Genomic DNA, 24,819 nt, shown 5'->3' with positions numbered 1-24,819 from the left:
AATAACAGTGATGTTTGATTTATTGAATGGACTTTACTGACCAGAAGGTCCGTGGTTCGAGCCTGGACTCTGCATCAAAACTTCTCATGTCTAGGCTCTGATAACCTGGTAGCCTTAGTGTTTCCTTCCGGGGCATGGTGGCTAGGCAATAAAAGGGTGCTGCAACTGATTGACGTTTAATTAGGAAGGTACATCCGAAAAATTCTGAGGTTGAGAAGAGCTCAATGTTCACAGCCCACCTTTATGCCAAAGGCAAAAAAACCGGATTGGATTATCATTCAGCCAGGATTCATTCAGGATTATCATCCAGTCTAACAGATCAAAGGTTCTTCTTTGCTGGATCCCAGGGAGCCATTATGGTACTTGAAGACTCCACCGATAAGAGGCTTCCAGAGACCCTTATCCTACTTCTTCAGATCCGCCTGCCCGTAGAAGCTACGTTCCTGGTTCATAAAGCAGTATGAACCGCACCGCCACAGCGTATACTCCGCTCATGACAGAGGCCGTCATATGTATCGGAGATTGGGAAAGCCTGTCTGGCCTTCTTGATTCAAAAAGGGATCTTGTCCCCAGTCAGCCAACTGGAACTTATACAACTATCCAGGTAAACAAAGTTCTCTTCCATATCCACTGGTTCGTGTGCAAGTATGAGGTTGGTGTTCGATCTCACCAGCATTGTAACAGAGATCAACGTTTCGCCGGTGTAAAGTGCATACCAACACATGAGGAATAATTATTTAGATTACTCAAAATGGTTTCCAAGGGGAACAGTACCTACGCTCCTGTGTGTCTACATAAAAGATGAAAGCTTAGAAGAGACATCAACCATCAAGGGATTCCATAGCTTCTGTCAATCTAAAGCCTTCAGATCAAGAAAACTGATCAGCGCGGGGCGTTCGAAAGGGCGGTCCTGTAAAGAAAACCAATCTCAGGGTAAAGGTATGGTTTTTGTAGCCTCAGCCAGGATGAATCCTGACGTGGCTATCACGAAACTGTTCGGCCCCATGGTCGACCAACCTGCGCAAAATGAAGACAGAGAACACCTTAAACATTACGGCTGCCAGCGTGGAATTCTTACACCCCTTCGAAGATTGGGACAGCCGTCGAAATATTCCGTTCCATCGGTACTATGTTGTTCTTTTGAATCCTCCGTAGTAGGGCCGTCATAATGCTAACCGCGGCTTCACCACCTTCGAAAAGTGCAAGGCGCAGACCATCCGGTCAAGGTACCTTGTCCGGTTGGAGGGTTCACATCTCAAGCTGGATATGGAAGTCTAATATCGATGTTCTATCCAGGCAGATCAGGTCCTTTTACAGACTGTTTCGATGGGGATCAGCTGAACTGTTCTGTACCACCACTATCATCAGCATCGACAGCGTGACATCAGTGTTCAAGACCGATGCTTCACTACTGTACAACCATGATTCAGTTGAAAGCCTTATTGTAAAGAAAAGAATAACGGTGAATGGGGAGGGGACTTACCGCTAGATTACCAATCACTCCGAGGTACCTACACCTCCATACATTAACTCAGGCAATCTGAATAGAAACTGACAACAGGAACGCCACTGACATCGGTTGGCAGCCATATCTTGTAGTGTCTCCAACCAGGCACAGTGAGGATCACGCGGTCCCCATCCTGGAAGGCGAGTAGCACCGACAGCACCCAGGCGTTTCGTGATCCCCTTCATACTCTTCTGCCAAATCAAGGGTTTGTCACCTTTCTGCTTACGTCACTTTGAATTGGGCATGGAAAACAGCACCCTCTTCGGCAAACGATGGTTCGGCACACACAAGACATGTCCCAACCAACACAGCTTCTGGTGCTGGACATATTCTTCAATGGATGTACCCATGGCACAAACGGAAACGCGCTTTCTAACTGTCTCATTACGGATTCGCAGGCACGAACCCACGCGAGCTGCGGTTATGAGACTACGATTGTTGAACACGTGAAGAAGTCTCAGTTCCGCTGCTCGAATAGGCCAAGTCTCAGCCGCACAACGAAACAGCCCGCACAGTACTTTGATACACACGTCCATTGAGATTCACGGATAAACCATTCTGACGCCATAGGGGTTTCAAATTAGCAAACGCTATCCGAGCCTTGCAGATTCGTGCATTCACCTCATCTGTCACACTACAATCAGAACTAATACAACTTCCAAGATAAGTAAAACGCTCCACAATTTCCAATACCTCTCCCTGGATTGTAAGTGGCGTGTTCAATGACTGCACGTCGACGAGCATGACCTTTTTGGGTGCAAATTGCAAACCAAAGGACGGGATGACTTTGGTCATTTCATCCAAAAATACTCGCACCTTCCCCCCCTCTTCGAAGATGAGAACGATGTCGTCTACGTACTCCAGATCGACAAGGTTTTCTTCACAGGATATTTGAACACCAGGGTTCTGGAGACCCTTATTATTTCTTATTATTTCATCTATCACGAAGCTAAAAAAGAACCGGCAGAATGGGCATCCCTGATGTACACCACTTTGTGTACGAAAGCTTTTGGAGAGCCGTATACTCTCACATGTCCCGGAGCCTGAGAATACAAAGAGCTTATTATGTTCACGAGCTTCCGTGGCATTCCTTAGTGGGCAAGCGTGTCAAGGAGAACAGACCGGTCAACCGAGTGAAAAGCGCCTTGGAAACCCAGGAACACAAGAATACTGGGTCGCTTATACGTATGGCGTTCTAGCACCTGACGGAGTAGGAAGATTTGGTCAACGCAACCCTTACCAGGCCGGAATCCCGCTTGCTGCCCTCGAGTCAATATCTCATGAGTCACCGTAAAGCGACGAAGCACAAGTAACGCCAACAGTCCCGTTATGACCGGGGTCAAGCCGACCCCCTGCGGTTACCACACTCACTACATGACCCTTTTTGAAAATGGGCACTATCACCGATTCTCCCCAGTTGTCTGGGGCAGACTCCTTTCCCAAAATGCAAGCAAACAAGTCAGACAAGCGTTCACTGAAAACTTCACCCCCGTCTTTGAACGGTGCGGGTGGGAGGTCATCCGGACCGGGAGCTCAGTGGCGCTTGAGAGAACATATGCAGTCGTAAACCTTCGAGGCCATAGGTGGTTCCACGTTTACCGTCCAGAATTATATTTCACCTGTGGGCTCTAGATGAGTGCCAGCTGGTGGTCACAAAAGTTGTTGTTCGAAGTATTCAGCCCACCGGTCGTTCCAGTCTGATGCTTGATGGTTCCACTCACAGATTATTTCCGGGGACCGGTCGCACGGATCAACTGAAATCATCTTCGAGTATTAGCACCTTTCTGGGCCTCTTCTATTTCTTTGGCTTTCTGTGTCTCCCATACATCATGGTCGGCTCGCACGCTCACTTTCACTTGATGTCTGATAACGCTTTGCACGGGGTTATGTTCGGGACCGGCTGGGATAGTTCTAAGAGATTTAAGCAGTGTCACCGTTCAGTCTGATATATAGTGCTTGGATGCGCCTGGTTGGGTCGTGCCACAGGATAAAATCCCAGCACTATGCAAAGAGATGGCAATCACGTCCCAGTATCATGGTGGGTCATTTGAAAGAGACTATGAGATGATTCTGGTAAATTCGCCTAGCATCCTGTCCGGAGGCCAGCTGTCCCTAATAACGAAAACCACATTCGGACGGACGTCACGTGCAGGATACGGATCAAACTTAGTCATGCTCTGATTGGTCAAAATGCCAGCCAATCTGGATCCAGCATCTTTGACTCGACGCTTCTCGCCCCCTGACTGAGATTCTAACACGATCATGTGAGTCATTCGGTTATTACAGTTGTAATGAGTTCTAATGATTACAGTCGTAATGATTCTCCTGCCTAGAGCTACCGTGCCTTTTGATATACCATAGTGAGCGTAACAGGAAGCCAAGGGACCGATAGAGTTCACGGATTCACGGATTGATACACAGGACCGAGGTTTTCGCCCAAGTTTCCGGGGTCGCTTTTGTTCTTGTCGGTCAGTGGCTGTCGTTCACCTGCAAGGCACAAGTGGAACAAGGGTGTAGCACTACTCTTTATGTTCTCAGCGTGGAGAGTATGCTTGCCAGCGCGAGGATTCTCATAAATAAATGTCTGATAGTGCTTTAAACTGGGTTCTAGGGGGAGGGTGAACAACCATCGGAGGAAGGTCATTCCACGCACCTACTACCCGAAATGAGAAAAAAATTTTGTCTGATGAATGTGTGTGCTCCGAGCTTGAAAATTTCTCACTATGTCCCCGCGTGTTTGCCGGGTCAACAGTGAAAAAACTGTTTGCCAAGCTTTGTTCAGACAGGGCATAAGTAAGAATTAGGTCCCCTCGGAGGCGACGGTACTCTAGAGAAAAGAAATCAAGCATTGCGAGACGCGCTTCGTAGTCCACGGATTTGAGGCTAGCAACCATTCTAGTGGCGGCTTGCTGGACACGCTCAGTGAGGGTGACGTCTTTCGTGTGTTCTGAGTAGGCAACTTGGTTGGCGTATTCCAGGAGCGCTCTGACGTAGGCCCCATAGAGTATTTGGAAGTCCATGCGAGTAATACGGGAGAAGGTGCATCGGATCATCCGTAAAATGGCGAATGCCTTTTGGGCCGATTGCTCATGGCGCAGTGAGAAGGACAAGTTTGAGGAGACCCAGGTGCCCAAATCCTTTTTGGAATCTATCCTCATGATGTTTCCTGGTCCATTCTCAACACGCATAACGAAGGCATTCGCTGAGTCTCCTCAAAATGACATACGGACGCACTTTTCATCATTCAGAGGAAGGTGACAGTCCGACAACCACTGGTTGGCAGCGTCTACATCCATTTGGAGGGCACTGGCATTGGAACTCCAGGATTTCAAGTCGTCCGCAAAAAGTAGACATGGACTTGCAAGAACATCTGAGAGGTCGCTGACGTAGATCAGAAACAGCATTGGTCCCAGAACGGAGCCTTGATGGACTCCAATGGAGACCGATGCTGGAGAAGAGTAGATTGAGTCTATTCTCACTCGGAATGATCTGTCTGATAGGAACGCCTTGATCCAATGAAGGCTTTCCCCTTGGATTCCGTAAGACACGAGTTTGTGGAGTAGCGGGACGAGCAGTGGGACCCTATCAAATGCTTTTGAGAAGTCGAAAAATATGGCATCCTATATGAGTCCTTCGTCCTTGGCTTGAGTTAAGCTGTCCATAAACACGAGCATGTTTGTTATGCAAGAGCGGTGTTGGAGAAATCCCTGTTGAGCTGGAAATCTCAAGTTTTTGGAAGAGAGCTTATCTAAGATAGCTCCCTTCAGAATGCATTCCGTTACCTTGCACAACACTCTAATGATGCTTTCATAGGCCTGCAGCTCCCAGGCGGCCACCAGTTTTGTAGATTGACTTGACAATCGCTTCCTTCCAAGCGGAGGGAAGGCGGCCTTCGTCAAGCAACTGACGAAACACCAGGTGTAGATAAGTTGCCAGTATGGAGGACGTTTCATTCAGGATCCTTGGATGGAACTCGTCGGGCCCCAAGAGTTGATCTGGTGCAAGAGTTGACGAATCCTTTCCACCGTGAAGACCAAGTCGGTTAGAGGCTGTTCGTAGTTCCCCCTTGACAAGTGTGGATGTGACGAAGTAGTTGGGGCTGGGTATAGACACGCATAGTGTTCCCTGTAAACCTCAGATACCACTGTTGGGTCATTCGTTGGTTCTTCGTTCCTGTCCCTCAAGGAGAACGCAGATGGCAGTTAGTTATTAGTCCACGCCATCGGCAACTGATGGTAGTGTGGTCGATTTGTGTTTGTGGCCAACAGACCGCTGGAAGGCACCATGTCGCCAGACGAATTCGGCTATTTCGGAGGTTGGTGCTGCATAAAAACAGCCTGCGGTCAGCACACAGCCGAAGCAATCGTTCTTCATGGTCCGTACGTACCTAGTCCAATCCACGTCGAACTCCTAATTGAATCCGAGGTACACTAAGCATGTCCAATTGCGTATTCATACCTCCCGCAACTGCGATGACTGGGGTTTCAGCTCGTCGTATGTGGGTTTTCATCGCGTCGTACAACTTCTCTGATGGCGTCGGAGCTACAGTCGGTTGGGGCGTAGGCGAACAAGATAAACGGACATCTATAGAACTGTCGCTCGTGAGACTGATTCACAGACATTACCAGTCAAACGCACGCAGGCGATTATCAACAGGTATCCAGTCAAGTAAGGATACTTCCGCCCGGTGATTTAGCACAATACCAACCCCTGCACATCCAACCGCAGCAGCCTCTGGATCACCAGATGTGCACAGCCGGAAGCGAGTGGAGACTGACGGGGTGGTTAACTCAATCACTCTGGTTGCATCTTGGATTCTCGTTTCTGAGACACAGCACGCGTCAATGTCAGGTGAGTTCAGTGTGAGTACAAGAGCAGTTTGTTATTCTGCTTGCTTCAGAATGCGGAAGTTGAACGCGGCCAGATAGACTGGGTGTCGAGGTGAGTTCAGTGTGAGTACAAGAGCAGTTTGTTATTCTGCTTGCTTCAGAATGCGGAAGTTGAACGCGGCCAGATAGACTGGGTGTCGAGGCTTGAATTCTGATAAGGAGATACCTGAGGCTGTCGGCGCTGTGACGAGCAGACGCTGCGCTCAAAACCGATGCATAACAAACGGAGACACCAGTCCTAAATGCTAGACCTACAAGGTTTGAATCCAACTTGACCTTATGATAATTCCCCCATTCGTTTGCTAGCTCCGCCTATGTATTTTCTGATCTCTAGTTGTTTTGCTTATTCGTACCCACCACTCACCTTGCCGCAGAGGCCATCATTTCCGACGCTTGTGTTTTGACATTTGTGTCTGCGTGTGAATGTGCGGTGCTGACCTACTTACCCATGCGCATTCCTGTCCCGTTTGCTAAGCCTGCCTTGACTTGTTTTCTCATGGGTTCTATGTGATCGCACGTCCAATAGGAATCACGAGACCGTCGTCGGAGGGAACGACCGCAACTCACGCTACTGAGCGGTCATTCCGCTCGCCGTTGTTTGGTGTGCGGACTCTGACACTGCACTGTGCCGGTCAGTGACAGACCTGTAGACTTGTTGACGCCACGAACGTGAAAATTTGAGGTTTGTTGTACACCTTTGTTTACCCTCGTGTAAATAGTACCGTAGAATCACGAACCCAATTCTTCCCTTTGATATTCAGGATTTTCGAACATACCAGTCACTCAAAGTTCCGTATCGGGGACCTCAACACAAGGAGAGAGTTATTAGTGGGGTGAGGAGAGGGGGAAATTACGTGAAAGAGAAGGGAGGAGTCAGCAGTAATCTGTTTTCGCTCACACGCTTCGGTGTCTGCAGCAATTAAGATGATCCGGCAGTTGGCACCACCCGATGGCGGATGTAGCCTGAGTTTATTGTTAGTTGCAGATCTCACGGTTGTACGAGGGCTTGGATACTGCCAGGGTACCCGAACCTAGACAGGAGGACGGTTAGAGTTCTCAACCGAAGTCTGTCTCAAAAGCCTAACCGCAAGGCAGCTGTGTCTGGCAGGAAATGCAAATGCATTACCATTTCTACGGAACAATTCCCCACATGTTCCAACCGCAAACTGGAGGCCAGGAGACTGTGTTTGTCAGACCTCTAACCAACCTGGTACGGGAGACTCTGTGAGTATCACGGGGACAGTCGCAGTACAGCTCAATGGAAAGCCGAGGTGCGCAAACAGTCACACCACGTTAAGGTCAAGTCTCTTCGTGACAGAACTGTTCTGTACGTATACAGTCTATCGCTCCCGATGGCAATTCAGTGAACGAATCGCCACCCTATCTGTTAGGCAGATTGCTCTGTTGACACCCGTCTTCTTTTGTCCGGTTAATCGGACAAGCTGAAATGGAACGCCGATGCTACCAGCGCCGAAAGTCCCTTTCATTGTGTGAAGTTTCATAATCCACCATCGTGAGTGATCTGTACGCGCCATCGTAGTCACTTATGTAGCTTTTCTGAAAACGATAAGATCTGCTGAACTCAGCGTTACGCTGTTCTGCATTGGGTGAGTCGACAAGCCCAAGTAGACGGTTCCAACATCTATGGAATGGCTTCTACTCTTTCCACTTCATCACTTAATCAGTTTACGTGGTCGGCGTAACGACGCGTCCCCGGTAGCTTTCCAGGGGTCTGCCAAAATGCTACCTGGAGCTACAGTGCCTTTTGATTACCGTAAGGGGCGCAGCAGGAAGCCAAGGGACACACAGATTTGCACCACCGTTCATCAGGACACAAAAACTGGCGGTGTCAATTCCAGCAAAGCAGCGCCAAACAATTTGACAGCAGCAACAGTAGCAGTTTGAAGAAGCTCAAATGGGTTTTTGAATCTCTGGTATGCAGTATGTTGGTGAATGCGATAAAACAGCCGGGCTGCTCCTGTCAGCTGGAATATGTAATGCAATTTCAATGCTGAATCGGGGCGAGCTTTCAAAAGTTAGTTCAAGAAATATGAGGACATGTTTCAGACCGACTTTGCTCAGTTTGCTGATGCATGTAAAGTTTGAATGTAGCTGTGAAAATTGAGGAAAGCTGAACATGATCGTTTCGCAACTTTCATACTCTCTCAACTCCCCCGTGACTTTGCTCTCGCAGATGCTGTGAAAATCCTGGGCCAAGTATTCGATGAGCAAGTTTCCTTGTTCAGAATTCGTTATCGGTGTCACATGACTGCTTAAAGGGAACCTGAAGAATGCATCATTTATGCCGGTGTGGTAAACAGAGAATGCGAGCGCATTCATCTCAGCGACATGACCTAGGATCAATTCAAGTGTTCTTTCTCAGTGGCTGGACTTCAATCACCATATGGTTCAGATCTTTGGACCCGGCTACCGAATCGAACTGAACGGAATCTAGAGTTGACGCTTCAGAAACTCACCACCGAATGTCATTATTTTATCAGTCCCAAGGCTGCTGCTGTAATGAGTACACATTCCAGACTCTCTCAGCCTAGTGTGGTATGCAAAATAACTTCCAGAAAGAAACCAAATTCTAAACTAACTCCAAGAAAACCGCCCAGAACCTGTTGGTCTTGTAAAGAATGGTATTATTCACGCCACTGTTCCCACCAAAACCACAGGTGCAGTAAGTTTTTTCGAAAGTGTCACAAAGAAAACTGCTGCAGAAACAACTTCAGGAGCTCGCGAAAAAACCGACCGGAAAAAAGGTGCAGGCGGTGAGCATGACCGCTACATTCAGGATGGAATCACATGGCCAACGTAGGTTCATTACAGTATGTATCAGTGGCACACCGATTAACCTCCAACTTTATACAGGTTCTGACCTCACTTTGAGCTCAAAACAAACGTGAGACGTAATGGAATGTCCATCAGTGGAACCAACAAAGTGCACCGTTTGTAATGCATCTCTTGGAAGCCTAAAACTGACCGGGAGGCTATACTGTTTCGTATCTTTCGATGAGTACTTGCTACCTCACGAAATATATAGGCCTGTGTTGGATTAATGCGCTCCAACTCTTGGATTAAACCCTCAATGCCGTTTACGACGAAACACCTGCAGACGGCCGCAACACGTTCACGAGAAATCCACATCATGAGGATTTTGTGGTCACCACAGCTAAAGTCAAAACTGGAATCAGAAGAGTATACTCGATGCAGTGACTATTCAGCCCTTGATGTCTTTCACCGGTAGCCCTCTTGCTTCAGTCCATTCTGGTAAATCCTGTCAGAAACCTGCAACATTTTACCCGCGGTCAGATCCCTTCAGTTTATGGTTCCCGTTTAACACTTTTGTTACACTGCTATCGGGGAAATCAAGAAAGGGGGTCGTCTGAAGGGACGCCATAACATTCGCGCAGGGTCCAGACACCAATTCGAGGATAAAGGGAATGCCCTTTACGGTGGTCGCAGGGTCCATTGTGTCAAACGCCAGGCAAAAATATGGTCACACGTATGGCCACGTCAAGGGAACCAACTTCAGACAACGGGTTGTGACTCCGTAGGGCGACGTCGCATGGAATACCGGATAGCCGTCACACACCTCCGAAGTGGAGGGTACCAGATCGCAGATCAGTATGCTCGCACTCTCTATGATGGACCAAAATGCGACAGCACCTACACGAGTCACCACAGTTGAATTCAAAGAGGTGGTCGAGTGAACAGCCTTTCGATGTGACAGGTGCCAGGAGGCCGGCGGTTCCTAGTAACCAAAGATCACACTGTTAAAAAAGGTCGTGTCACGTACAGGACACGGACCAAAAGGATGCACGCCATAACTGATCAGAATGCCAGACAATCTAGATCTTGCGTCCTCCGCTCAACACTTCTAGCCTCCTCAAAGAGATTGCAGCATTTTGTGGAACGTGGAACACGCGGATTTCTCTAGAAATACGGTTATAACAATTTACCCTTCGATATACCATGATGAGTGTAGGAAGAAGCCAAGGGACCGATGAAGATTTGCACAATCGTTCAAAAGATCACAATAGCTCTCCTGCTTCTTTCAGATAGCATGGCAGCTAGGCACTGTGAGGATCTCACGGCTGAACAACTGTTAGTACCATTATTATTATTATTATTATTATTATTATTATTATTATTATTATTATTATTATTATTATTATTATTATTATTATTATTATTATTATTATTATTATTATTATTATTATTATTATTATTATTATTATTATTATTATTATTATTATTATTATTATTATTATTATTATTATTATTATTATTATTATTATTATTATTATTATTATTATTAACCGGGAGGAGGGGGTAGACCTGATCGTCAGGGACTTCGGCTTAGAAGTAGGTCATTCTATGCTAAATGTCTAAATAAAATGCGTGCCTTTCTCCGCTTGCCACTCTTAGGGCACCCAGTTACCCACGGAAAGTTTTGGAGCTCGGCTGGCTCGACTGCTGACTTACATGTCAGTCGTCGATACTCTGTACTGCCCCTGTTGGGCTATAGGTTGGCCATTCGGAACATCAGCACTTCTGGAATATGCACATGACACTTTTCTAATCTTGGAAGGAGTATATGCATGTTTGTTTTTAATTAGCCCTTTGGCATGCACTTCGCTTTCACAAAGTCTAAGAACAAGCAATCACCTAACGCACCAATTTTCATTCAAGGAGTTGTGGAACGTTTTACGCATCTTGAGGGTTGCATTAGTTTCGAATGTAGTGTCGCAGGTAAGTTCGGTACGCCAATCTCCAAGGTTCGGTTCACGTTAACTACTTTGGGGCACCTAGGACAACAGTGCGGTTTATCCCTAAATTCCAAAGTACGCTTGTATCAGGACACAGCACGGGGTATACTGGTTTGTGACGTGGCCTCTGTGGGTAGCAGAACTAAGATGTCTTTAGTTGCCTCAGAAGCATAGCTCACGCGGGCCGATGTCAGTGTATCCGCAGTGAGGAAATTGGGGAATGGACGTTGGCGTGTGCAACGAGGACTTCATTTGAAAGACGGTTAGACCATATACTTCACATGCCGAATCCCTGCCGAGTCCCTGTTGAATTCTGTGCAAGCAGGAACATAGTCAACCTTTGACGTGTCAGAGGAGTATGAACGTGATTGCTAGGCGTCAGGGTAGTTTTTGCGGAACTCGCATTCCAAGGTGGTGTCCGCGTGTTCCTAATCTGCCTGGTTGAAGACGTTGCAATATACGGCTTCTAAACGACATCAGTGGCGTTTTTGCTGTCGCTTTCTATATAGCTCAACTGAGTGAATGTCTGGTGGTGTTGGAACATCAGAATGAATGTGGCAGACTAGCATTAGGCCACTTCTCCATCTAAGGTTTTCCCGTCACAAAAAATGTCGCCTGAATTGTAGTTGTGCGGTAGTGAAACATTTATGTTGGACCATAGGCATTAAATATTGGAGAATTGCCCTACTCGGGTTGACGGCTTTCTGTGGAAATATTACCTTGAAATGTCGCATCGTCGTCTTCACTCGTAAAAAACACATACAAGTGTAATGTTCACGGCTCTCCAACTTAGCTTACCCCAGACCTGGGGTGATCGGAGTGAATAAGTACTTATTGGCAACGCTAGTCCATAGAACGGACGCGTAACTATGTCGCCGGTGGAATTTCCATTGCGGTGATAGGGATAGGAACGTGCTTATTGAAAGCATCAGCTTGGATGGAAGCACGCTATTGAACGCACGACTTGGACCTGTTTGTCAATGTGTGACGTGTCACTTCTGGGGGCAGACGAAAATGAATAGCGCAGTCGAGTTTTTTGTTAGTGACTATATTACTCCGATGCATCCAGCAAAGTTCTGGTCACTGCTGAACAGCTCACTAACAAAACACAGCTTTTCAGTGCCATGGGCTGCTGCGGAAGTCGTTACTAATCCTGGTTCTCTCCCCAGATTGACCTGCCCATCTAAAGAGCAAGCATATCGAAGTGGAATCGGGCCGTTCCCCGGGTTTGTGGGTTTCGTTGGACGCGTTCCCGTCTACATATTTGCCTTCCTGAAACGCACCAGGGCAGAAACTTTAAACAATTGCCGCTGACCTCCTGAGAAGGGGGAATCTAGAGCGTTATCCATCTACCACTTTCGCAATAACCGCCTGATCGGAGGGCCCGTTCAAAAGCATATCTCTGTTATTACAATTCTTTGTTCTTCTAATTTCTGTGCACAACTCCAAATCTGTTTTTCCCGTTTACCTATCACTGGTATGCAAGTCGTCTCTTGAACCCCCATATATTGTGGTCGCAGCTCTTATTGCATGTTACCACAGCGGCGCGTGCCGTCCAATGTTTGAACAAATCTCTTGCATTGCGCGTTAAATTATTGCACACCCACTGGATCGCTGAAAGCTTTTAAAGCTCGATCGGGAAACGTAGTTACACCAGCACTGGTCTCTTCGCCCCTACAATCTTCTAAATTCGGATTGCGAACCCCTTCCTTGAGTCATCACTCTAAGGCAGTGTTAGAGCTTACCAGCTGGCGGCTCTGTTCAGACAAAACTGACGCCAGACTCAATTAGTGCCGTCACAATATTCACTACAGGTTGTGCGGATCTAGCCCGAGATCATGCGTGAGCGTGAAGGTTCTTATGGGTGGAATGCAAGCTTTTAAGCACTTGGTGCAGAGCACTTGTCGGTTTTACCAAAAAAAGGTGATTGCTTGGTAAAAATATAGTGCCGTCTTTCTTTGGGGTGACTAGTACAGCATGCGGTCTAAGTCACTTGAGAACCTGATTGCAAACGGTCTGACGGTCTTGTACATCTTTGCAAGGGAACACTTGAGAACCTGATCTGCAAACGACGTCTGACGGTCTTGTACATCTTCACACGCAAGGCAAGCGCTTTCAGAAGATCAGCCATTCATAACAGTCAACTTCACAGAGTTTTTTTGCAGTAGAACGTGGTAAGATGTTGTCTACAGAAAGCTTACATGAAAGTGGTTTTTGAATTTGATTGGCTGCCAGAAGTGGCGCTCTGGTCCTGGATAAGTGGGCTAATGTTAGCAATATGGAACACCCCGCGGCGATTCCAACGACGTGCTTGAGGATTCTCCCACGTACGTATCATTTATACCTGTCAGAGCAAAATTCTTGGAGATGATAAAATGCGAACGTATTGATGAAAGTTCTTTTGAAAACGCACAGACCCAGTCATTGATATGCTTGCGAATAATCAGGCTGTCGAACGAATCTGGTACATCTCCCAAATTTTGGTTTTCACAGTGAGCAAATAATCTTCCCAGATAGCCTTTACTTGATTTTCTTTAGACTATATATTTTGGAATACTGAACAATAATTTGCTCGGATTATGATAACATAAGTTATTCATGAAAAGGACCTGACGAGTTGACACAATTGCTGGTTAAGCGTATCTAAATCAATGGTTCCGAGGTAACTGTTCTCAATCTGGGAGGTAAATGCATCCAAAAATGATATGAACTTCGAAGGTTTTTTCACCAAAAGTGCACCATCAGGTCGTTTGTCCGGAGGACGTTTCTAACCTTTCGTGCAAGGAGTCACCAAATTTTGATAACTTTCATTGTAAGTATCCCTTCCTGGATTGTTTTCAGCATTCTTCGTCAACGTTTATATTATGTGATAACACTGGTTGCATTCCGGTGAACTTATGATTATTCTTGTACTCTTGTCCGGGTGTAATTTGACGCAAAACTTCGCTCCCGTCTATCGCCTTTGTTTCGTATTATTTGAGTCTATATCTCTCAAATCTTTGAGTGGGCAGGTTTTTTCGAATTTGCCCATTAAACTTTTAAGGCCAAACATACAGTTCGGTATTCTAGGGTATGGCGTATAAAACCCTCTAGCTTTGAGTCATTCAGGCTACTGTATAATAATCTTAACACACGCTTCTGTAATTCTGAAGGAGATTCGTCAACAGACCTGAAGTTGTTCAAAGATTTAGGTAATTTTTTAACACAACCCCTCCAGCGTTTTTTGCTATAGCGTTGCAGAAGTTCGTCTTTTTTAACCTGCACATTATCAGTAGGTCGTCTGATCATTGTTAAAGTTAGGAACGCGGTATGATGAGTAAGCAACTTCATTTCGCAGTATTTTTTGTGTATTCTTGCCAAGTCTCCGTTACACATCCCAATTGACTGAGTGCTAATTTTTCACCAGTTTTGCATTTGTGACGGGAAGGGCAAGGTTAATTGTAGATCGCTATCGAATAAAGCATGGATAAAAATAATTCGTTTGTACTTGAGTTGATTTGCTCTGTTAGAGAGTAAATTTTATGCTCGGTTAGTTTACGCTGGACGAATATTTGTGTCTAGATCATCCGATTTATATTTGGAAGCAACAGTAGTCTTGACCAGTGTGTCTTCATTTGGCAGCGAATCCCATGTTCTCGGCTCTCAAAACCACCTAATTCGTTCTTTTTCCCCAACGTGCCTTGGTCAGTCACGAATGTGACAGGATAAAATTGTCTGTGTGTGCGTGACTGTAATTTCCATTTTTCCACCAAAAACCTTACAAAACGAATTGATGTTTTTACCTTAAAAAGAACGGAGTGATTTCATTCACTAGGCCAAAGATGCCCTCAAGTATATTGAATCTAGCCAGTAAAACAGCTGGGGACCTAACTACTCTTGGCTCGCAACGCCAAATAGGAAACACCACTGAGTTGACCAGCCCAACGCTTAACCGCAAGTCAACGCGTAACATCGCTGCTCTCAGAGTCCCGGAATTTCTTTCGTCACTATAAAAACGTCTAACAGTATATATGCAGGATATTGAGAGACCGTGAGCAAGCGCTAAACAGTGTGCCGAAACGTTTGAATCCAACGTGCAGCGTTGCAACCGAAGTCTCATCAGAACCACCTTACTTGACTTACCAGAGTGGTTAGATCGGACCACGAAATGGTGCACTACCTATAATAATAAATACTATAATGTTCATTTCCAAATTGTGGGTGGCAAACCGTCTGGCATGATCATATGTTTACAGTTAGAATGGAGCATAACTGAGGGATTTGCAGGTAGTGGGGAATGAGCGAAAGGGCGACAATGTCATAAACAGTAAGAAGTATTCGATGAAATAACAATAGGTTTCTTTCGCAACTTGCAGGAAACAATGTGCATGGGGTCCGACTAGTTCAAAGACCTAGCCGGCTGAAATGAACTAAAACTGAAAACCATTGCTGGCCATGAGTGACCTAGGGCGGCCGGGTAAATGGCCGGAGTCACAACGAGCAAAAGTGGAGATGGAGTTGGAATAATTTGAATTGGGAGAACATGGTAAGTTTTGTCCAAAAAATGTGGCTCAATCTGAAACTAAGCAGACTCACTGGTTGTGCTGTTGTAGAGAAATCAGGCGGATGGGGACACAGGTGGTTGAACCCCAACGAGTAGTCCAACAGGTTAGAATGAATGTCATTGAGGCAGTTGGGGTCATTTGAGGAGTTTGTGGTATTTAAAGTCAATGGAACGAGTGGGCATGAGGGCATGTTTGAGAGAAGGAATGGATATTTGCGGGGATACTACTAAACTGAATATGGCAGTGCCGTGCCATCATTGGCCTGACATGCTTCAGTTTTCGGACAGCCGAGTAACGAACGTCACACGTACGGTGATTCGGCTGGGGTGTGCAGTTCACTGGGCAGCGGGATTCATTTCAACCTGGTCGAAGAAACAAGCTGGAGCAAAGCCAATATGGGATCGCAGATTTCTTGGTCCGAAGTTCAAAGCATGAAAAAATGAGTGGATGGGATGTGATATGTAAACTATGGTAAGTTCGAGGGTATATAAAATGGGATAATATGCAATAATATACATAGAAAGAGGTGTAAAGCGAGTAAAGGGTGTAAAGGGAGGAGAATAGGGGAGAAAGAGACAGAATTCCATGTTTGGTCTTACGCATAGCCTAAAAATTGCAACCACTGCGTCCGCAAGGTGACAGGAGCGTAGTATTTAAAAACTGAGCCTTCGTGCTCTGGCAACCTGATGGATCCCTCTATAATTGGAAGTAGTTTGCCTGGATCCCAATTTACAATGAGGGTGAACAACAGTTTCTACTGTGGGGAGACGATTCCAGAGTTGGCTGAGTGATTAAAAAGATTTAAGACTGGTTTTGACATCATTCCCGCCATGTCTCAGGACACGTGATGGTATGCCGTAGCCCTTCGGCACGGCAGAAGAAGGGCTGACACATCAGCTAGGGAGATGGTCACGTTGCTGAGAGACAGGCAAATACTCTGTTGCAAGACTAGTCACTGGGTTTTGTTCAGGCGTAGGAGGGGACGAACTAGCCAACGGGTTCTTCCACACATTGCGCCAGCCAAGCAGGCTATCTCATCACACGAACTGGCCAGTACTCTTCCTCCTGTAAATATTTTTGCAGCAGCCAAACGATCAGCAGCCAAAACAACATAATAATAGAACAATGGTTCATTAAACTCGGCTTCATATACATACAATTTTGCACGCCCATTCATTCACTGGTTTATTGTGCCCTTCTATTTGCCACGCTGTTAACGGGAAGCCGATCAAAGCTAAAACATCAGTGCTGGCATAGCGTCAAATTAACAAACCTTTCAAGGTGACTCTTTATTGTCGCAGAATTCTGCAGAACCCAAATCTGGGAAACGCATAGCTATCTGCAATACTGTCGAGAAAAAAATGTGACGGGTTTGAGGAAAGCAAGGATTTTCAAATTTCCGTGACAAAATCCACTCCACATTATAGTCTTCAGTGGGACATGGAAGTGTGGTAAATCGCTCAAACAAGGGCAACAAACACCGTGCGCGCAGCTACAACGTTTGGGCAGTTGGTTCATAAGGGGGTGTAAATTGACGCCCTAGCCAGTTGACCCGTCGTATTTGACCCTTCTGACTCACCGCTCATTAAGCAGTGCTAAAGACTCATGCCGTAAAATTTTAGCTTTCGATCTGTATTTTCGCTTTGTTTATGAACATCTCAACAGTAGTCCGGAAAATAAAATGATGCCCCCACAAAGTTCAACAAACCATCGGAGCCGAGCATTATTTCGTAAGCTTCCTGGGTCTTTGAGGTTGGTCAGTGCAACACAAGCCAGAAATTCAGAGTTGTATTTCGGCTTTTGAATACCCAAAGCAGCTCCACTGACGTCAGCTCCCGATGACTTTAGTGAATGCTGTTTCAAAATTTCTGCAGGAATATTGGCCACAAGCAAAATGATAGCCGAGCAAAAATTTTACTGATGGTTTTAGACAATGTGTCCGCGTAAAGCTTTCAAAACTATTTATCTCTAAGAGAAATAATTTTAGTCAAAGCTCAATTCTGGTTTCTGGCGAAATGGTAGGTACCGTACAACCGTGTTCCAAAACATAAATATCAAAGGTCCAATGGCGAAAACTGGATAAAGCCTGAACCAGGAAATAAAGTGACGAAAACCTCGAAGCGTGGGAATCATCCTTGTGTAAGCCGAATTCTCATGTAGAAAATATGAGGTGATAATAGCGGCAAGCACCGACTAGTTTTGTGCTTAGGTGAGTTGTTCTAATCAGCATACTTGATGGGCTACTTGGCTATGTGGTCGGTATACAAAAGGAAGTTTTACACCACTAGCGTTACTTTAGCCGACTACACACTCCCAAGCTCCATTTCTGCCAGTGGCAAGCCGGTCTTCAGACCCGGGCTGAACAGACACTTTTACGTAAAAGATCGCAACATCAATCAGTAGGAGGGAAAATAACAGGCCTCAAATGGATGCTAAAGCTCCATCGGTTACACGTACTACGTCAAGAACTACAGGCAAACTGTTTTCACTTGGTACGTGCTCCGTATATTTATTAACCACCTACATGAACAAAAATAATATGCCAGAGTGAAGGAAAACAGTTAATACAAAACAGGAAAGGAGTGGAGAAATAGAAAAATGAAAAATCCTTATCCAAATATGGTGGAAAACGGTAACCTTACCAAACATCCTGTAAGCCGATCAAGGCATCATGTAAGATATTCACAACATAATTTCCATGATGTTACAAAATACTGAGGTGTTTAAAGGCCCAAATCCTGCATTCCGCAGACGGCAATAAAATAAACCGCAATTCTGGAACCGCAAATAATCATCCAAATTCCGATAAATCTTTCGACATCAGGAAACTGGGTGACGAAATTGGAGAATATTGGGGTGAAAAAGCCGAGGTGTGCGAGAGTGTCAGTGGAGTGATTCAACATTTATAACACATGGCTTACACATTACATGGCGGTGAAAAAACCATATATATATTACGCAGAATATAACAAAATTTTTGCCCAGATAGAGGGCAAGCTGATTAGTGTTGATAGTTTAAGGCTACTCCCGGCTTGAAGGAGCGAAAGAACCTAAATTCGTCCCTGTCCTGCGGCTGATCAGGGTGTCCGATTTTGAAAACCACGTGCTGCACGGGCTGCTTGCCTGTCGTTTCAAGCTTCTAAAGTCTTTTTATTGCGTGGTTATCGGCCGCAGGAATATTTGTACCACGGTTTACTTTAGCGACTTGTTTTGGATACTTTGTACTTTTCGTAGCAGTGTCTCCGCCGACTGTTCCAATAAAGCAGCATGAACATCAGATAAATATTTGATTTCGTAAATCGCCGCACTCAAACAGCAGTGTCCGGTACTCACAGGTTGAGTTTAGGATACGATTTAGAAAAGTCGTAGTAATCATTTTGGGCTCCAAGAACTTAACTGCTTAGCTTTATCCTTTAGCTTTCTGCAGCACCACGACAAAATTTCCGAATATCGGCTTAGGTCATTAGAAGACGTTCTCCGGACGCCCCACAGGGCGAGGTGAAGGCCATAAGCGGGTTATTTTCATCTCATTTTCATGCCTTTTATCGATCAAGTTTTGTCCCTTAAACCAGAGTTCCCGATTGCTGGAAACTACTTTTGAATCATGTGAGATTACGAGAAAGATGACAAAATGTCTCACATGCCCCCAAACACTTCTGTCAAAGTTAAAGGTGTATCATATTTTGTAGCTGCAGGCCTCAGAAACGGAGAACCACACAAAACACACATTTAGTGCGTTGACATGTTTTGCCATGAATCGAAACACTTCCGTTTCTCATTCCCACCACGAGTTGATAATGCGGAATATAAAGGAACTATTTCAACCGCCCTCTCATTGCGGTTGCCTCATTTTGCTGATATTCCAGTGTGCGGCCTCCGCAACGTTGGTTTCCCACAATGAGTTTCGGCTTACATATTGGTCCAAAGAGCTTTAATCAGCTTTGTGCTACTCAAACAAATGTTGCTGCAATAAGGGGGACCATTTTAATTTCCAGCACCGCCACAACCCTGGATGACCCCACAATAAACCAGCAGCATCGCGCTATACTAGATAAACAACCGACATTCCCGTTTGTATACTGCTGTATTGCTTAAAGCCATTGTGTGAGAACGGAAGCAATATTTGATTAATATTGCACCTGATTACTATGAGACTGTCAGTCTGGACAAAAGGGGCAAGCATGGTACGACCATGGTCAACTTCTCCGGCGGTTCCAAACAACTTGACGACAGGCCTTAAGATGTGTTTGACGTGTTCTTTTCCGACGAAGCCGGCTGACGTTTCCTCTTGGGTAGGTGCGTCACATTCTGTCACTACTTCTGACCCTGTTGATCTTATTCTTCACCGACGAATGATGTCAAATGTTTCTCGTCACTGGCCTTTGGACCCTCTATCGGGTTACAACTTATCAACATCACGGCAAAATGGATCCTGGATTCCCTCGTCCTGCCTAACATTTACTAGAAAAGACCCGAATGAGTCCACTCTATTTGGTCTGCAAGCGGACCAAGACTCAACACCATACGACAGGTTCCTTTTAGAGGCTTGAGCACAGAAGTGTCGTTCGGTCCATTTTATTGTAAATTTAGTGGACGTTCTCCGGTTACCCAAGGACGCGAACTATTTGTCTTCGCTGTCTTAAAATGGTTGCTTAAATAAAGTCATGCCGACAATATAAATAAGGACTTCGGAATGTTTATTGCCCTCCACGTTTGTCTGGCAACCACGAGCACCCACAGTGACCTGCTTTCCGAAGACAGGTAATTTCCGGATTATTTGACGTGCTAGCGTATTGTCTCATGTGGCTTAGTATTGCCAGGCAAATGACCTCGATTAAGGCTTTTTTACCAATCCATGTGATTGCCTACCAGTGGTGGTAAAGCTATTTCTGGGATATTATTCAAAATCTCATCACAGCAGCAAGTCTCAAGCGCAGAGGGCTTTACGTGCAGACTAAGAACCTCGCAGAAGACTACTTTTACACCAGGCATTTTGAAGGGGTCCAAAGGAATCACACCGTTTCATTGCACAGCGTTGTAGGTAATAATTTTGGCCTACACTAGTCAGTTAACCAGGAAGCGCACGATGAATATAAGTCGGAGTCTGGAACGTATTTCAGGATACCTCAAAATTAACTAGCTTTGATATCGAGTGACTGCTCTGCCTGAGGATACCATTTCATGAGACAAGTTCACTGGGCGCAGTGTCGAAGAAATCAATATCACCACATCACTTTCAGTGTTTTCTTGTTTGTCACCCACTCTATATATTTCCCCTGTCATAGGCACCCCGTGACCACAGATTGTGCACGTCTCGTTTAGTCACTTTTATTGTGTCTGTGACCAGCGTGGATGAACTTTTGAGTTTAACTTTGGGGGTTCAAAAAGTCCCAAGAGGTAGGTTTAGTCACCATAAATGAGCCGGATGACCACTCTGATTTTCAGATTCTTTAGGTTGGCATAGTGCATCGGATGCTATCCCATACCTTTACTGATTACTTCCTATTTCTGCGCGTTAAGGCGCAATAACAATGCCTATTTCCATATGAGAGACAGTCAAGAAAAAGAATTTCGTGTCAAAGTTGCTATTAGTACCTGCACATCCACGAGAAGCACGTCCGTGACATGCCGTTTTTAGGGTTTGATGGCTCAATCGCAACTGCATCCGATATTTCCATTATTTCCGACCTCTCCCTGATGACCAACAGGTAATTGAGAACATCAGACATTTCAACTTTTCTTATGCGCTACAGTCTTTGGCATGGAACCTCCGAAGGCTGTTCAACTTGATGCGAGGAATTTTCAGAGACATTTGCGCAAGCGCTTCAACGGTGTTGTCTGCAGCAACTTCTAGTTTACTGTACAGGTTACCGCGATTTGAATTCCCGCCAGAGAGGAGGAGTGTTATTGGCACGCACTGCTTGAATTTAAAACCGCATATGACGCATTCTTCCGTATGTGCCTTAAAGACTCCTTAACTTGTCAACGTATAGGTAAAATGTCATGATCCCATATCGAAAGGATGGTCAAGTTTCGTTTCATGAAACAGGAGCTGACATTCAGGTGTTTGTTACGTGGTGCTTTCATCCAAACACAGGAGTAGCTGTGTTTTGCACGCGGAACTGATGAGTAAATGTAATAAGGACCACAAGGACCAACAATAAAAATGAAAGAACCATAACTGTCTTTGAGGGCGATTTTTTCATTTACCAACAAGTAAAATGGAGACCAAACTCTGGGAGCTGCCGTCATGATGTATGACCAAATGTAATCGAGAGACCCTTTGTAACTCTGAGTTATTGTGCGACCATGCAAGCGCAAGGGATCACATGAAACCTCAGTAACCAGACGCAAAGCAATCTGAAAGCTTTTACGTCTCATAACACTATAGAGTGCAATTCAAACTATTGCGGCTGCATTACAGAACCACAGATAAATGGAAGAGTCCCACGTTGTCAAAAGCCTATCCCCCGACGACGGATGATGCTTCTACGGATCGCTGAATCCTATCGCATGGTTACAGACTTGATCCATTAGAAGTAAATACATTCAGCCTTTAAGGCAAGCGAAGCTACCACTAGAACTGAAGATGACCTACGTGGTGCAGAACTACCATAGGTAGTTCCTCTCGATCGACATTGGCAAAGTAGGACTGATTTCCTAAACACTACGGGCTCTGAAGGCAACCACTTGATAGTGGAGAATATGTACGGCTAACGAATTGTTTTGCAAGTTTTCTGCGTAGATGATCTGTCTGAGCGAGTGAACCTTGAAAATGAGAGGTCTTCGCGGATTAGACCAACGATGCGAATGGCAGAGAAACGTGAATCCATTATAATGGACGGAGGTTGAATGTATTTCTGCGGCTGAAATAATTCATTGAGGTTTTTGAAGTCTTAATCGTACTTATGGGCGCAAAATACTGAGCAGTGTCACTCCTGTAATCAATTTTTGCTATAAATATCCCGCAGCCAGAGTTATGCGATGCCCAACAAACTGACAAGGGTAACCAAAGTCTGTCACAGCGTATATAGAATAATCCACGGCCCGTCCATCTTACCTCACCGGTAGAACTCAGGCCACCAAAATCGGTATAACCCAGGCCACCAAATTCGGGGATCTCTGCTCCTCAGCCCTCCCCATCACCAGTGGAGTTATTCAGGGTAGCGTGCTTGGCCCTCTACTGTTCTTACTATACGTTAATAACGTCACCGACTCGATCACCCATGGATCCCTTTTCTGTTTGCTGATGATATTAAGATAGCTTACACGTTTAAGGCAAGTGATACTGCTTCTACCCTTCCTAACATTCAGTTTGACTTAAACTCTTTATCACTCTGGTCTTCCAACTCCTGTCTTTCTTTCGCTGTTCCAAAATGCCAAGCCCTGTCATATCGAGTCCAAGTTCCCCCTGGGATGCTTACTATTAACGGACTCTCCATTCCTACTCTCCCTGAAGTGAGAGACCTAGGCCTTAGGTATTCCTGTACATTTAGCTTCAACCAACATGTAAGGTACAGAGTGGCTAAAGCTCGCAAGCTCTGCGCTTACATTTGCCGATCCCTCCATAATAGATCCTGTTAAATTGCCATTTCTAAACAATTTGTAAGACCCATTCTTGAATCCAGCCCTGAATTCGCCTCACAGTATTCACAGACATGCCGAACTTCTGTGGGGAATGTGCAGCGCTCGTTTACTAAGTCCCTGTTTTCGGTGTCATCCACACTACCGTATCGTTTTCACTACTTATCACTTGGGCTGGATCCATTATGGCTAAGGCGCATCAGGTTGAATCTAGGCCTTCTGCCTCGCCTAATCTATCGGCGGGCTTACATAGCTGACTGCTGCCCTGAATTTTCTTCCCGTAATCCCTACAATACACGTAACTCAGGATGTTTACTCTCACCGTCGACATGTCGGACTGTCTTTAGACAAAACTTTTTCCTGCGCCCTTATTCTAAACTATGGAACAAGCTCCCCTACCATATCCGTACTATCTCATCTCACGTTGGCTTCCGAATGGTCATCGATTCTTACCTTTCTGTTGAGGGATATGAGCGCCTTTTCGCGCCCCAGCTTACACTAGATACTTTTTTGAAATAGGCCCTAAGCCCTTCTAATCTGCGCACTCATCCTGACTGTCCTGTCATTAGGTCCTAGAACTTACACTTACCAGCCTGGAACCCTTAGCATTAGTCCGCAAGTGCGACAACCACCCTCTCAAGTGTTGTTATCTATAACCTGCCACTCTATCTCTCTCATGCCCGTCTCCACAGACCTGGTTGCATATCTCTCCTCCGACCTTAAGCTCTTGTACCCAGCCCAATTATTTCCAGTTCTTCAAGCCTGGTCCCATCCCTGAATAACTCTGTCAGCTTTATTTACTGTCTGGTGCTTTGCTTTGGCTGGATTAAACTAACATCAGCCAAACTAAAGCCTCAGTTTCGCACCGTTCCAAACCATTCTGCATCCCCTGAATGCGCGCAGTGCACCCATACCAAATGGTGGGTCTGAAGATGCACTATGAATGAAATATCAGTTTGGTCCCACAGCCCAATCACTCACACATACACATAGCACTGGTGCACCTCTACTTGACAGAGAAGTTCACACCAATGCTTCGTTTTCGTTTAGCCATAGTACACATGCTCCGAACATCTCCATTCTACTCCCATTGCCCAAAAGGTAGTTGACGCTTCATTTGTTCCCGGCGAATTGCTTCTTCCATTGGCTGTTTGCTGTTTGCTTTTTCGAGATGACTGCAAGAAATACAGGCGGACGACAGCTGTCCTCCCGTTTGTTCTAAAAAAATAATTAAAAAAAGAATATTTAAAAAAAATTCATGCATGGGGTATCCTGAGCATACCTGTGAGGCTCACGGTTAACGTCTACGTGCAAGGTGTTGCCACTTTCGTCCTAAAGGGATCACACCACCCCTAGTCCACTTCATCACACAAACATAGCACACATGTTCTTCCCTCTTGATATCTAGAGCGGTCATATGCACAAAATGCTAATAACTTATGATTTCCTGATTACAAACAGTCACAGCTAGCACCTAATGGCTGTTTTTTGCCATGCACCATTCGTTTTCTGGAGTTGAC

The 24,819-nt window shown here is 45.5% G+C and overlaps 1 protein-coding gene across 1 annotated transcript in view; it reads right to left on the bottom strand.

The window, feature by feature from the left end:
• T265_10488 (hypothetical protein) overlaps nt 1-4,695 on the bottom strand; it is a gene marked incomplete at both ends in the record, with an annotated part of 50,319 nt that extends 45,624 nt beyond the window's left edge. The window contains 2 exons of the mRNA XM_009176870.1: nt 2,038-2,550; nt 4,230-4,695. Coding sequence (XP_009175134.1) covers nt 2,038-2,550; nt 4,230-4,695 — 979 coding nt within the window. The remainder of the gene's footprint in view (nt 1-2,037; nt 2,551-4,229) is intronic.
• Nucleotides 4,696-24,819: the final 20,124 nt, after the last annotated feature.

The sequence above is a fragment of the Opisthorchis viverrini genome (genome assembly GCF_000715545.1).
Source record: "Opisthorchis viverrini unplaced genomic scaffold opera_v5_372, whole genome shotgun sequence".
NCBI classification, from domain to species: Eukaryota; Metazoa; Platyhelminthes; class Trematoda; order Opisthorchiida; family Opisthorchiidae; genus Opisthorchis; species Opisthorchis viverrini.
This window is presented reverse-complemented; position numbering and strand designations above follow the sequence as displayed.